The following is a 16,101-nucleotide window of genomic DNA, read 5'->3' as shown; positions in this document are numbered from 1 at the left end:
TGTGATGTAATATTAAGGGGGAAGTCGGGATACAAAACTCTTTGTATTCTATGATCCTAACCATGGGAAATGTCTTCACACACAAATGCACATACACACAAACAACTGAAAGGAAAAATCCAGAATATTAACACTGATTACCTCAAAATAATCAGTGAATTTATAGATGACTTCTGTTTTCTTTTTTGTATTTGACAGCATCTTCTAAATTTTCTACAATGAGAAAATTACTTTCTCAGTAATATTATTTAAAGTAAATGTTTAATATCTTTTTAGATCTAAGCCATTTAAACAATATTTACATTTCTCAGGATTTTGTATTTCTTATTCTGGAATGTATAAATGTGTATGTGTAGTTTAGATACACAAACCAAACATTATAGTATTAGTATCTTAAAATGATATATTTTAGTTTTAAAACATCAGCTTGGTTTAGTTCAATATAATTGATAATGAGGTAAAGCTGAAGATTTGACCTACTCTAAAATACCTGATATCTAAGAGCATGAACTGATAATTCAATAACTTAATTGCTTTCCATAATGATGCAGAGATTTGTTTATGAGCAAGGTAGTCAGGAAATAAAATCTTAGACTAATTTATGTTTGGTGCCCCAATATCTTAGGTGCTTTCTTTTATTAAAAGCAGAAATGCACATGGTCTTCCATAAACACGAGTACACACTGTGTTTTTTCTCCTTGGTGTGCTCCCTGTCCTTTACTCCCTCCCCTTTTCCTTTAGCTTTCTTCAGGCCCTTCCTGTATGATTGGGTTATAAATGTTACATACTGTAAAAGCTCATCATTGTAAAGTGTGCAATTCAGTGGATTTCAGTATCTTCACATGGCTTTACAATCATCGCCATTACCTAATTCCAGAACATTCTCATCATCTGTCCCCAAGAACCTCATCCTATTTAGCAGTCACTCCCCATTCCTCCCTCTCCTTAATTCCTCCTTATTCCTTGATTTTCAGAGGCTCTTAAAATACTTGAAAGTTTACTCAATTATCAGTAATGCATATAGCAAATATTTTCACGTGTCAGTTTCTGTATTGCTAGGATGTGGGGAAAACTTTTAAAACCACAATGCAAAATCTAAATACAATAAAAGAAATTATAAAACAAATTTCTTCAGGGTAAAACACCAAAGACAAAGAAAATCTAGGACAAAAATATTTGTAACAAGCCTGGCGTGCTGCGATTCATGGGGTCGCAAAGAGTCGGACACGACTGAGCGACTGAACTGAACTGAACTGAACTGCATTGAATTGGGTAATCTCCCAACTCTTTTAAGAACCTTTAAAAATTAAGGAATAAAAAGACCACACACACACACACACACACACACACACACATACTCTTAGAAAAATGGGCAAAAGTCATGAACAAATGGTTCATAGAAAAAGATAAACAAATGGCCCTTTAATATATGAAGATTCTCGACTTCCTTAACAAGAGAAATGTAAATAAAGACTACAATGTGAGAAACCAGTTTTCACTCATTACATGGAATATATTCAAAAGCTTGGCAAGACTGAAGAAAAAGAAACTCTTACACATTGCTTACATGAGTGCAAAGTTGTACAGCACCTAGAGAATGATATGTGGCAAAATCTAATAAAACCATATACTCATTTCTCTGACCTAGAAATCCCCTTTCTAATAATTTATTCTGAAGATACACTCAACAAATACAAAACAATATTTGCATAAAGGTATTCACTGCAGCATTCCTAATAATAGCAAAATTATTTTTACTACCTAAATATTCATCTATACCAGACTGGTTTACTTAACTAATACATCTATGCAATGAAAAGCAAGTCGTACAAAAATGAGGAAGATATCTAAAGAAGTGATCATCTATACCAGACTGGTTTACTTAACTAATACATCTATGCAATGAAAAACAAGTCATACAAAAATGAGAAAGATATCCAAAGAAGTGATCTCTAGGAATGAATTGCAGGGTACATTGTTAAGTGGGGGGGGGGGAAAGGCATGGCATACAAGAATCTGTTTATTTTTTACAAAGAGAAACACAGCATAAATGAAAACTAGTGAAAATGATTAATTACTATAGGATGTGGTTGAGGGTGAAGTGAAAGGGATAGAAATGAGGCTTTTTTAAAGTATAGACTTTTGAAACACATGTTTTAACGTATTAAATAAAGTTAAAGCCAGTAAAATATTTGAAGGCAAAATCAAATGAGTGCTAAGTCACTTCAGTCATGTCCAACTCTGTAATACTATGAACTTTAGCCTGCCCAACCTCTCTGTCCATGGGATTCTCCAGGCAAGAATACTGGAGTGGATTGCCATGCCCTTCTCCAGGGGATTTTCCTGACCCAGGGATTGAACCCACGTTTCTTATGTCTCCTGCATAGACAAACAGTGTCTTTACCACTAGCGCCACCTGGGAAGCCCACAATCAAATGAGGCTGTGTATCAAATTGATAATATAAGCACACAGAATAAAGAATGCAGATAACTTTTGAACAAGAGTGCTCCCTGTTTATGCTGAAATCATTGTGGGAAACTTTGTTGGGAAAGTGGATATTTGCACAATTTGGAAGTATCACCCACAAATTCTTTGCTAATTGTAAAAAGGGAAAAGGCATTTTGTAGTGGAGAGTGCGAGAAGGCATCACCTTAGCCAAGTAATCAAGCCTCTTTTTTAAAATTGTGGTAAAACACATTTAACATTAAATTTACCATTTAAGCTATTTTTAAGCATATGGTACTGTGGCATTAAGTACATTCACATAGTTGTGCAGCCATAACCACTATCCATTTGCAGAACTGTTTCATCTTCCTGAACTGACGGTCTGTACCCATTGTAAGTAATCAACATTTGTATCATCCAGTGATGGACTAGCTTGATCTTATGTGTGTGCTGTGGAGATAAGATGGGAAGTGCATTTCAACTTTGGGATATTCTTGCCAAAATATTTAGCCTGAATCTAATAATGAGGAAATAACCAGACAATTCCAGAATGCACTATATCATATACAACTGCTGGCTTAGTCTCCAAAAATATCAATAACTTGAGAGATACCTACATACATACATAAAAGGCAGGAAGATTTTCCAGATGATAAGAATCTAAAGAGACATGACAACTAAATGCTGTCAGACTCTTTGATTGAATCTTGGATTAAAAAAAACAATTATAAAGCACATTTTCAGGGACACTTAGAATACACACTGTATATTACACAAAATTATGGTATCTGTTAAATTTCTTGGGTATGATGGTTATAGGGTATGATGGTATTGTGGTTATACGGGAGACTGTTCTTACAGGTGAAATCCATGATGTCTAACTTATTTCTAAATGGTTCTTCAAATAAATTAATGGACTAATTGTATTTCATTTATTATATATTATATATCTTTTCACATATATGAAAAGGGGAGAGAAAGAAAGAGACATAGTAAAATAAGAATTTGGGGAAAAGGAGGCAATATACAATACAATAAAATGGAACTACTATATTATTAAAAGAACTGTAGGTAATTAATGTGATAGTTTTGATTAATATGGATACTTTCAGTTTATAGTTTATGCTTTTACTCATTTTACTCATCATATCTTAAACTAGATAAACTACGTAAAATCTTTTCTTGAACTCGATTCCTTTGGTTCTTATGCTGTAACATAAGGTTTACATAGGTCTTTAATTCGGCAAGTAAAATTAAAATTGAATATGTCTTCAGAGATACATTTTGTGGCATTTGATTACATTGTTTATTTAGAGAGGGAATCTAGTTGTAAGATTTTAGATTCTTAAATAAGACAACGTGGAAAGGTTTTTAAGAAGCATTTCTAATAGACTTCCTTCCATGCAGATTTAATAATACTACAACTTCAGATGGTAACTTGTTCCCTTAAAAAGCATTCTTGTTCTTGAGAGCAGAGATGCACAGAATAGAAATGAAATCAACATTTGGTCAATGTGAGTATATTATCTGAGTCAACATGAATCCTTACATTATTCTGTATTAAAATGTCTCTTTCAGGAGGTGAAATTGACTGTGTGGATAAGGATGGTAACACTCCTCTTCATGTGGCTGCAAGATATGGTCATGAGCTTTTGATTAACACCTTAATAACCAGTGGAGCTGACACAGCCAAGTAGGTTACAGCAAAAATACAGTGGATTAATTGCCACATGTGGGAGTACTGCCAAAGGGGTTCTGCCATGCTGTAGATAGATCCTATTTGTCCAAATTAAGGTAGATCTGCAACATTATGCTAAACACAAATTAAATTAGAATTAAATTAAGTGATTTTTAATGACAGTTGCGAGGAAGAACCAATTTTATTTTTCAGCTATATCAAAAAGAGGCCTATTTCAGTGGTTTTAATTAAGGGAACTTGAACATTATTCCTAAATCTCTGTTTTTTAATATTCTTCTGTTTTTTCCAATGTACAGTGTTAGTTAAGCGGGAAAAATAAAACATAATTGGGCAAACTCAGATTTTATTCAGAGTACCATTTTGCATATGTTAATAACCCATGTTTAATGATATGGTTATACCGTATAATTGGGTAAATCTGCCACATAGGGAAGAGGGACCTGACTTCATTTTGTACTTCAATTCAACAAGAATATGTGAAGCATCTATATGAATCCATTGCAATGTTGGGTGCTGTGGGAAATTTCAGATATACGTTACCTGGTTGGTACCTTCCAGGAGCTCATAATTTTGTTGGAGGCCCAAAACCCACTTAAGACAAAGAACCATGAAAGATCGTATTTAGCAAAGTTCAAAATGAAATAGAACTTTAATGGCAAAATATTTGGTATAGACAATATATGCCATAGGTTATAGACAGGAAGGAGAGAGCTCAAAGGTGGCCACAGTTTTTTAAGGAGAAGGTGATTTTTAGGTAGACTTTGAAGGATGGGAATTATGTGAATAGAGCAGAGTAGCAGACTTCCCAAGCAGGAAGGAAAGCAGGAGCAGATACAGCTCCCGTGGGGAGGGTGGCCTAGTGGGGTGGAAGTTGGCCTGGTGGGCTGAAGGGTATGTGATGGTGCCATGCTCTGCCAAAGGCTGCATTATATCACCGTGGGAGACCCAGCCTTTAGTGGGCACTAGCTGGGCTCCAGTTCAAGCTGCCTTATTTGTGAGCTGTGTGACCTTGAGCTTGTTGCTCAACCTGTCTGCACATTGATTTCCTCATTTGGCAAATGGGAGTAATAGTAGTATCTACCATAGGTTTGTTATGAGGATTAAAGGACTTAATTACTAGTAAAGCTCTCTGGTATGTGTTAAGATCTGTGTGTGAGTTATCTAAATGCATCTGCTAAGGTATTCAACAAGATAATCCAACTTAATAGCTCTTTGAACAGTGCCTGGCTCATAGTAAGCTATCAGTAAAGGCTAACTATTAATTATTATATTATTAACTAATTATTAATTTATTATAAGTTATTATGTATTATTGCTTCATAATATCTAGCATGTTAGGGAAGTAGAAAGAGATGAGGTGGAAAGGCAGGAAGAACCACATTTCAGAGGACCTTGAACATCCTGCTGAGGAGTTGGATACCATTCTGAGGCATTCAGAAGTTGTTAAAGAATTATAACTATGTGTAGGGTAGGTTGTGTCTAATGATCCCATTTGTGTGTAAGAAAGATCACTCTAATAGCAGTCCAGACAGACTGGAAGTGGTCCAGGCTAGAAACACCTGGCAGACTCTTGTGAATGTCCAGAGAAGAAGAAATGAGCTCTCAAGCTAAGGACAAGACTGAGGGTAGAGAGACACTGACAAATATTAATGCCAAGAACTGTGGGTTGTCTCAGAAGAGAAAGGAATCCACTTCAAGTCAAAGGACCTGTTTGACTGGGAGGTTGCAAATCTAAAGCAGCAGCTCGGTTTCCTGGAAAGAGCAGTGTTCTGGGATTTCGGAGGCATTCACCAGAGTCTAGAGTTGCAAGCAGCCATGGCAACCCAAAGCCAAAGATCTTAAATGTTCAGTGTCAGTTAAGCAGAAATAAAGTGTTTAGGCACAAGCTATGCCCTGTGATATGTTCATATTTTCAGTGATTGTTTCAGATTTGAACTTATCTGAAAAATGAGTTTTTTAAAAAAAATTTGAACTTTATAGATAAACAGGGCTCAATACTTAAAATTTCTGAAAAACCACATTTAATGCAGTAAGCACAAAGTCTATTTCCTTGAGATTATTTTACCTTCAATTTGTACAAACTCAAACTATGTGGCAAAAATGCCTTAGGAATGATGTTGGTCAAGTAGCCTTTCTTTCTACTGACCGTGCTGGGGACACTGGCCAGGGAAACATTGTCCCAGCCTCAAAGAGCCACATATGCTTCCTTTTGTCCCAGCGTATCTGGGGTTAAGACATGCTTCCTTCAGTAACAGTGGTTCATTAAGGCAACAACTGTGTGTGTGTGTGTGTGTGTGTGTGTGTGTGTGTGTGTGTGTGAGAGTTGTGTATGTTGTGTGGGGAGGGAAGTCACCTAAAGAGAAAATATCCAAGTGAAGGGACAGGAGAATTGATGGTTGCATTTGCTAAAGGCTTGGGCTTCCCTGATAGCTCAGTTGGTAAAGAATCTGTCTACAATGCAGGAGACTCCAGTTCAATTCCTGTGTCAGGGAGATCTCCTGGAGAAGGGATAGGCCACCCACTCCAGCATTCTTAGGCTTTCCTTGTGGCTCAGCTGGTAAAGAATCTGCCTGCAATGTGGGAGACCTGGGTTCGATCCCTGGGTTGGGAAGATCCCCTGGAGAAGGGAAGGGCTACCCATTCCAGTATTCTGGCCTGGAAAATTCCATGAACTCTGTAGTCCATGAGGTCGTAAAAAGTCAGACTGAGCAACTTTCACTTTTCCCCAGAAAGCCACTGTTCTCTGGGCTCCTTGTAGATTTATCTAGGGTAACTCATTAAAACGGAGAAGGCGATGGCACCCCACTCAAGTACTCTTGCCTGGAAAATCCCATGGACAGAGGAGCCTGCTAGGCTGCAGTCCATGGGGCCGCTAAGAGTTGGACACCACTGAGTGACTTCACTTTCACTTTTCACTCTCATGCATTGGAGAAGGAAATGGCAACCCACTCTAGCGTTCTTGCCTGGAGGATCCCAGGGATAGAGGAGCCTGGTGGGCTTCTGTCTATGGGGTCGCAGAGTCAGACACAACTGACGCGACTTAGCAGCAGCAGCAGCATTAAAGAGGAGAAAAACAGGCCTTTCCTTCTATAAATAAGTGAACAAAAAAGAGCATTTATGAAAATAACCCATTTTAATTCATAAACAATATGGCCAATGTATTTTTAATGATCTCTTTATGACAAGTTTTATAGTCATTACTTTCTGATGAATTTATTTGCATCTTATTTTCAGGCCTTGATTAAATGTTCTTTGTTTTTCTTTTTTGTTTCTCTGAACTTGGTCAGTTTCTGCAGTGTGACTTGGTGCTTATGCAACTTTATGTGGTATCAAAGCCATTGGGTTTTTTCTTTAACTTTGTTAGTTTTGGGGTGCTTGTCTCTAGGATTTTTTAATTTGTATTCCATCTTATCAATTAAACTCTCACTGCTTGTTCTGCCTCAATTGTAGCAGAATTAGTGGTATTACAGTTTTACAGGTAACTGATTCTGATATTCTTACATTCACTGAATATCTGTTGATGGCTTGTTAAGTGTCACCCACTGTGTCAGGTTCTGGGGTCACAGAGCTTGCTGCCAAGGAGTTTATAGCCTGTCGAAGTGGGAAAAGTAAAAGTGAAAGTGTTAGTCACTCAAGCGTGTCCAGCTCTTTGTGACCCCATGAACTGTAGCCCACGAGGCTCCTCTGTCCATGGAGTTCTTCAGGCAAGAATACTGGATCGGATTGCATTTCCTTCTCCAGGGCGAGAACTAAATAGGCAGTGACAGTCATGCATGCTAAGTTTGATGGCAGGACAACTGCCAGGTGCCACTGAAGTACAGGAGAACATATATGGGATGTAGCAGGAGCAGCAAAGCTTCCCAGAAGAGGGATGGTTACCTTGTACGACAAGTAGCAATTAGTTATATGACTGAAAGTCTTTCAGGTCCTAAGCATCTGCTTAGATTATTTTTATTAAAATGTTTGAATATGTATAAACATAAGACTAAATAGAGACTCCCTAGGCTTTTGACTCTCATATAGCGATAAATTTTTAAAAATTACAAAATACATACAAAAAGAAACCCACAGCGTACACCATAACTGCACAGGACAATAGTAACAAATGCTCATGAGTTCTGCTAGGCCCCACTCTGAGAGGTTACATTTAACTGTTTACATTTAACAACCCCATGGGGTAAGTGCTGTGATTATGCCCATCTTACAGGTGAAGTAAAGGAGGTTTAGTTAGCTTTCTGAGGTCACAGAGCAGTGGGTGGAAATAGGACACCATCCTTGACCACCTGGATCTGGAGCCTAAGCTCCTAGGCAGGAGACTTGCTGCCTCTCCATGTAATGAATGATGTGATACTTCGTGTTTTGCTTGTAATTGTGGTCCTGGTGACTAAGATGCTGAATTTTTTGGACCCAGTACATAACTATGGAAGTGGAGGTTTTGCAGTGACTTTAAAGTGGTGGGCAGTGGACCTGTCACATGGCACAGAAACCTTTACTCAAACTATTGCCAAATTCTGTGCATACAGGAGGCTCAGTGTACTACATAATCATTGCCCTTCCTAGATTCAGACATTCCACCTTTATTCTCACTGGCTCCTCCCAATTAAAGTAGTACTACACAACACAGCTGTGATCCTAAGTATCATACAAATGTCAGTGCTGAAATTTGGCAGAGGTGTGTGGTGATAAGGTAGCCTTTTAGATGCACTAAAATATGCTTTTATGCCACCTGTTTTAGATTATCATCAAAAGGGAAAGACAATATAAAATTGTCACAGAGAGTTCTTAAAAGCCCAAAGATATTCCAGGAATCCCCAGAGATGTACTGACTAGTTTGAGAAATACCGTGAGAAGCAGAAGAGTTTGAGTTGTAAGAGTTTTAGGAGGAAGGCCTGCATGTGAAAACCCAGGGCTCTTCCAAGAGGAATGGACAGAAGTTCAAAGATCCTAAGAACACATCTAGGTTAAGCAGTAGGGGCTTTGTAGCTATGGTAGAGTATTTGGACTTTGATCCAAAAGGAACCCCTGAAAATGTCTGCAGGTTGTAAATAGCAAGGACCAGGCTTCATTTTTGTCAGTTAGGCCAAGTGCCTATAACTTAGTGGTGCATGATAAACACTTCGAATGACATCAGATCAGATCAGATCAGATCAGTTGCTCAGTCGTGTCTGACTCTTTGCGACCCCATGAATTGCAGCACGCCAGGCCTCCCTGTCCATCACCAACTCCTGGAGTTCACTGAGACTCACGTCCATCGAGTCAGTGATGCCATCCAGCCATCTCATCCTCTGTCGTCCCCTTCTCCTCTTGCCCCCCAATCCCTTCCAGCATCAGAGTCTTTTCCAATGAGTCAACTCTTCGCATGAGGTGGCCAAAGTACTGGAGTTTCAGCTTTAGCATCATTCCTTCCAAAGAAATCCCAGGGCTGATCTCCTTCAGAATGGACTGGTTGGATCTCCTTACAGTCCAAGGGACTCTGAAGAGTCTTCTCCAACACCACAGTTCAAAAGCATCAATTCTTCGGCGCTCAGCCTTCTTCACAGTCCAACTGTCACATCCATACATGACCACTAGAAAAACCATAGCCTTGACTAGACGGACCTTTGCTGGCTAAGTAATGTCTCTGCTTTTCAATATGCTATCTAGGCTGGTCATAACCTTCCTTCCAAGGAGTAAGCGTCTTTTAACTTCATGGCTGCAGTCACCATCTGCAGTGATTTTGGAGCCCCAAAAAATAAAGTGTGACACTGTTTCCACTGTTTCCCCATCTATTTCCCATGAAGTGATGGGACTGGATGCCATGATCTTTGTTTTCTGAATGTTGAGCTTTAAGCTAACTTTTTCACTCTCCACTTTCACTTTCATCAAGAGGCTTTTTAGTTCCTCTTCACTTTCTGCCATAAGTGTGGTGTCGTCTGATATCTGAGGTTATTGATATTTCTCCCAGCAATCTTGATTCCAGCTTGTGTTTCTTCCAGTCCAGCGTTTCTCATGCTATTTAATAAGAAATTTATTTTATAGTTTGATCACTTGACTTGGGCTTCCCTGGTGGCTCAGATGGTAAAACATCTGCCTGAAATGCAGGAGACCTGAGTTCGACCCCTGGGTCAGAAAGATCCCCTGGAGAAGGGAATGGCTACCCACTCCAGTGTTCTTGCCTGGAGAATCCCCATGGACAGAGGAGCCTGGTGGGCTACAGTCCATGGGGTCACAAAGAGTTGGATGCAACTGAAATGACTAACATTGATCACTTGACTAAGTATCATAAAATCATTTGATGATCAAAAATCATCAACATTTTTGTCTCACCCACCTGGTGGGTAAAACTAAACCAATCCCACCTTTCCTGGGAGAGTTGAGTATTGTAAAGGATTTTTTTAAATGGGGTATAGTTGCTTTACAGTGTTACGTTAGTTTCTGCTGTGCAATGAAGTGAATCACCTACGTGTGAACGTATACCACTTCCCTCTTGGACCTCCCACCCCGGCCCCGCCCCGATCCCCAGGCCCATCCATCTAAGTCACCACAGAGCACCAAGCTGATCTCCCTGCACAACACAGCAGGTTCCCACTAGCTGTGTATTTCACACATAGTAGTGTATATATGTCAATCTCCTCTCGATTAATCCCCTCCTCCCCCACCACCTGCACATGTCCATTCTCTACGTCTGCATATCTATTCCTGCACTGCAAATAGGTTCATCTGTAAGAATTTTGAAACACAGAAAGAGAACAGAAATCCTAGTTGGTCACACTTCATTCTTGGCTTTTAAGGAAGTACAACCTTATTACAACCTCAAAACTCACAGGCTGCTGATTATCCAGCTAAGCTAATAATAATGGCAAGGGAACCATGGGTCAGATATCCTATTTAACACTTTATGTTCATTATCTCAATTAGTCCTTCCAATTGCTCTATAAGATTGACACCTTTATTTTTATTTTCCAGGTGAGGGAGCCATTATGTACTTTCCAAAGTCCAAATAGCTAGCACATGGAAAAGGTAGGGCTGAAACCCAAAGGTTCTCACCTCGTCACCTTAACCACAGTGTTTTTTTTTAAACATATGGCCTGAGGGAAAGTTCTAGAAAGGCCTGGATATGGAAAGGGACAGCCATGTCCTCCTGAGCCAAGGGGAAAACTTAAAAAAAACTGATATTCTAATGGTGCAAAGGCCCTGTCCTCACCTCTGATGGCTCTGTGCAATTTATTCTGGCCTCATTTATTCTGAAATAACTGGGTAGGAGACCCCAGCTAACAGCTAAATTAGAAAAAGCTAATACAAATGTGTTCCATTAATTTTATGACTGGTCAAATAAATGTAGCAGATTAACTGGAATTGGTCTTCCCTTTCCTGTAATTTATGCACTGTTAAGTTTAGTGTTATCTGACGTCTTTATTTCTTCATCTTCTTTGATGTATACCTGATGAAGTCAGAGCAATGTTTCTCGTTTGACTAGGACAGTCAAATCCTAAGTTTCCTGCTAAAGGTTTTAGGATCCTTTCTTTATAAGCAGTCTTATTTCATAACAATAAAGGAGAAATTTTATTTGTAATGCATGAATCATTTCTGAAGTGATTCAGAAATTCTGAGTTCTATTTTTATTTTCTTGCCATTTTCACCTGATACTTAGTTTTTCTATTTGAACTGGCACATCATATTCGTTTGAATACCAGTACTAGTACCTGAGTCTAGATTCATATATTTCCTACATTGAGGTAGTAACTTTTTGTTAACTATGGAATATATCAAAGAGGATATTTTTTCATTTAAAAAAATTTATTGAAGTAGAGTTGACTTACCATGCTTTTGGTATACATCAGAGTGATTCAGTTATATATATATATATTTTCAGAATTTTTCCATTATAGGTTGAATATGGTTCCCTGTGCTATACAGTAGGTCCTTGTTGTTTATGTTTTTTAAAACTTATTTTTAACTGAAGGATAATCGGTTTGCAGTACTGTGTTGGTTTCTGCCATGCTCAACATGAATCAGCCACTGGTATACATATGTCCCTCCCTCTTGAACCTCCGTCCCACCTCCCACTCCTTCCCACCCCTCTAGGTTATTACAGAGCCCTGGTTTGAGTTCCCTGAGTCATATAGCAAATTCCCGTTGGTTGTTTTACGTATGGGTAGTGTACATGTTTCCATTGCTACTCTCTCTGTTCGTCCCACCATCACCTTCCCCCCGACCCCACCCGTGTCCATATAAGTCTGTTCTCTGTGTCTGCATCTCCATTGCTGCCCTGCAAATAGGTTCATTGGTACCATCTTCCTAGAGTCCATATATATGCGTTAATAGTACTCTTGCCTGGAAAATCCCATGGACGGAGGAGCCTGGTAGGCTGCAGTCCATGGGGTCGCTAAGAGTTGGACACGACTGAGCGACTTCACTTTCACTTTTCACTTTCATGCATTGGAGAAGGAAATGGCAACCCACTCCAGTGTTCTTGCCTGGAGAATCCTAGGGATGGTGGAGCCTGGTGGGCTGCCGTCTATGGGGTTGCACAGAGTCGGACTCAACTGAAGTGACTTAGCAGCATATGGTATTTGTTTCTCTCATTGATTTACTTCACTCTGTATAAACGGTCTATATTTATCCACCTCATTAGGACTGACTCAAATGTGTTCATTTTTATGGTTGAGTAATATTCCCTTGTATATATGTACCTCACCTTTTTATCTGTTCATTTGTTGATGGACATCTAGGTTGCTTCCGTGTCCTAGCTATTGTAAATAGTGCTGCAGTGAACATTGGGGTACATGTGTCTTTTCAATTTTGGTTTCCTCAGGGTATATGCCTAGTAGTGGGATTGCTGGGTCATATGGTAGTTTTAGGACTTCCCTGGTGGCTCAGATGGTAAAGCGTCTGTCTATAATCCAGGAGACCTGGATTTGATCCCTGGGTCGGGAAGATTCCCTGGAGAAGGAAATAGCAACCCACTCCAGTACTCTTGCCTAGAAAATCCCATGGACGGAGGAGCCTGGTGCAGGCTACTGCCCATGGGGTCACAAAGAGTCGGACACAACTGAGCGACTTCATTCATTTTCATTTTATGGTAGTTTTATTCCTAGTTTTTTTAAGGAATCTCCATACTGTCTTCCGTAGTGGCTATATCAATTTACATTTCCCACCAACAGTGCAAGAGGGCTCCCTTTTCTCCACACCCTCTTCAGCATTTATTGTTTGTGGATTTTATCAAAGAGAATTTTTCCTAGGCCTTATAGAGTTCTGCCTTCCTTGCCTTCTCAGTTTTTTTAGTAGCCGCAGAAAAAAAATGAAATTATTAGCTAGTATAGAGTGTGGTGAATTTTCTAAAGGCAATGGGGTTAAATGTTAAATTTGGTTAGAAGTATTAATAGTGATGTTTATGGAATATGTTATAACACTGAGTCTATTAAACTTTTATACTTTTTATGTTTTTCTTAATTGTTTTATTATAGTTTGATACTATTTTCCCTAAGTCATTTGCTTGTATTGTTTAATATAAAGGTAACTATTTTATGTACCTATATAAACTTTATCATAAATATTATGGGTATACTTATGTGTGTATGTTGATATTATTAAAATATTTATATTTTTACACACACATACCCATACATATAAAGAATGAGGAAGACTCAAAGAAATCTTTAAAAATCCACTCCTTGATTTAGTCATGTTCTTACAGGAATTCACAATAATTCTAGAAAAATGTTCTATCCATTTTCTTCTTGCAAGCATCCAGCAATGTTTAATCATAGATTTTTGCCTTAACTCCTCAAAACAGATAAAATGGCTAGGTAATATTAGCTTTAAGTTCCATTTAGTAAAGACCTTTTAAAATAGGTTATACATTAAAAAAATTAGTATGTTTCATTGGCATCAGAAGGGAACAATATAAATAGCACAAATAAAAAGCTTCTTTCCCATCCCCCAACTCCCTCTTCCTTTTCATGAGCATCAAGGTTGTCACCGATGCAATTGCTTTTCAGAAATTTTTTTTTGTAAATGATGAGAGAGGCAATTACAAGCAGTTCTCCTCCACAAGACACTGCCCAGAAGACGGGCAAATTGCATCCCTTGATGGATGCCAGCTATTATATACACTGGGTTGGAAATCTCCATATAGGGAAAGGAAAATGAACAGAGGGAAGACTGAACAAAAACATCAATAAATAGAAGTTCTCATGAAAAGAGAGAGGTAGTTAACTGCTGGCAGACTCAGATTTTGCAGAACGCCAAATACCATGAATTATCTGAACATATATATACTTTCACAAATTCATGCACATCATAACTTTCTATATAGAAAATAAAGTTCATGTATCTGAAGCTTAGCAAATTCAAGTCATATGTGTTTTTTATTCAATATAGAATGTGGAAATGGGCCACTTTGTGCCAGGAAAGAAACTTAGATGACTTATGTTGCAGGTGTAAATATAGACAGCCTGTACTCCTTATATTATGCTGTGGATTTAAAAAATCTGAAATATATTGTCTGAATGAAATGAGATGTTATGAGACAAGATCACTAATGTGCTTTTAAGTACACAGGAACTGCCTGATGATGCTGTATGTTTTGAATTATGAGTCAGCACAGGACTTTGACTTTGGGTCCTTGTTTGAGGAGAAGCCATGGGCAGGAGGAGGAGGCTTTAATTATAAGGGCAGAAAGCACTACCGTCAGAAGGCTGCCCGTCCCTCAGAGGATTGTTCCAGGGACTATGTTATGGTAGGGGTCAGTCTAAGAAGTCCTATTCTGGATTCTTTCTGTACTACTCTTAGGGAAAATATGCTAGATTTATGAAATATATGTAAGGTTAAAGTTAACTATTTCGTGACTGGTTTTCTTATATGGGTAAATGTGCAATATAAAAGGCTACCAGAAAGATGAAGTTTCACTTGTCAAAGGTAAACATTAGTTTTTATTCTCATCCAAAATTTTATTTCTAATAATACAGCCATTACTAACTCTTAGCAAAGAGATAACACATAGTAGGTCAACAATAACTATTTCTTGATCAACTCAAGGAATAAAACAGGTTGCTTTTCAAAGTTGAGAATTTGTCAGCTTCTTGTCTTGTTTTCTCTAGCACTTAGCAAAGTAACTGATGGTTATAAAGTGTTGAATAGATGAATGCATGAATATGAATGATACATAAAATTGCTAAGCTGAAAGAATAAGAGATAAATTAATTTTAAATGCTGAGTCACTGTTTATGTGAAATGTTTTATTTAAAAATATATTTTTCTATTGTTATGGGATTTTTCACTGTGGTTTAAGTCCAGGATTTTATTATTTTAAAGTAGAAATGATTGCATAATTATTTCAGCCAGGAGTCCCCAAGCCAGGTCTCATGGATTTAATTTTCATCAGAGACCTTCTAGAAGGGTCACCCCCTTCTGTGTGTATCAGGAGATATATAATTGTCAGCTGCTCTGTTTTTTCCTTCCTCAGGTGTGGAATCCATAGCATGTTCCCCTTACATTTAGCTGCCCTCAATGCTCACTCGGACTGCTGCAGAAAGTTACTGTCATCGGGTAAGTAACTCCATTACCACAGATGACGCTTAATCTGTCCTGTAAATGAGCTGTGTAGCTTCAGGTGTCTGGTCAGAGTGAGTGGCTGCCTGTGCTTCATGTCATTCATGATCTGACTGGCAGGATGAGCTGTGTCCACAGCTACCTGCATGTGACAGCTTCCAGCAGCTCGTGGTGTTGAAATGGTTTGAACGTCAGTATTCTGCCCTGGAGTGAGAGTCTTGTCTGTTTATCAAGTTAGAACTCCGGTGATTCAGAGTGAGAGGCAGGCAGGGATGGCCATAGCTTACAGGAAGTTTGTCGTAGGAGGAGAAGACATCTTTGAGGCTTAAATTGGTGATGTAACACTTCATATTCTTCAACAAAGAAAAAAGGCCAAATCCCCTACCTTTTAATAGTAGAAATGTTAAATTGCCATCCCACTCTG

General features: G+C 38.5%; 1 protein-coding gene across 3 annotated transcripts in view; it reads left to right on the top strand.

The window, feature by feature from the left end:
- ANKRD44 (ankyrin repeat domain 44) overlaps positions 1 to 16,101 on the top strand; it is a 313,852-nt gene that overhangs the window by 215,930 nt on the left and 81,821 nt on the right. For all 3 annotated transcript variants that reach the window (XM_055572997.1, XM_055572996.1, XM_055572998.1), the window contains exons 11-12: positions 4,025 to 4,139; positions 15,592 to 15,674. In XM_055572997.1, the coding sequence (XP_055428972.1) occupies positions 4,025 to 4,139; positions 15,592 to 15,674 (198 nt within the window). The remainder of the gene's footprint in view (positions 1 to 4,024; positions 4,140 to 15,591; positions 15,675 to 16,101) is intronic.

Source organism: Bubalus kerabau, chromosome 3, assembly GCF_029407905.1.
Source record: "Bubalus kerabau isolate K-KA32 ecotype Philippines breed swamp buffalo chromosome 3, PCC_UOA_SB_1v2, whole genome shotgun sequence".
In the NCBI taxonomy this organism is placed as follows: Eukaryota; Metazoa; Chordata; class Mammalia; order Artiodactyla; family Bovidae; genus Bubalus; species Bubalus kerabau.
The sequence above is the reverse complement of the archived record's forward strand: the minus strand, read 5'-3'. Positions and strand labels throughout refer to the sequence as shown.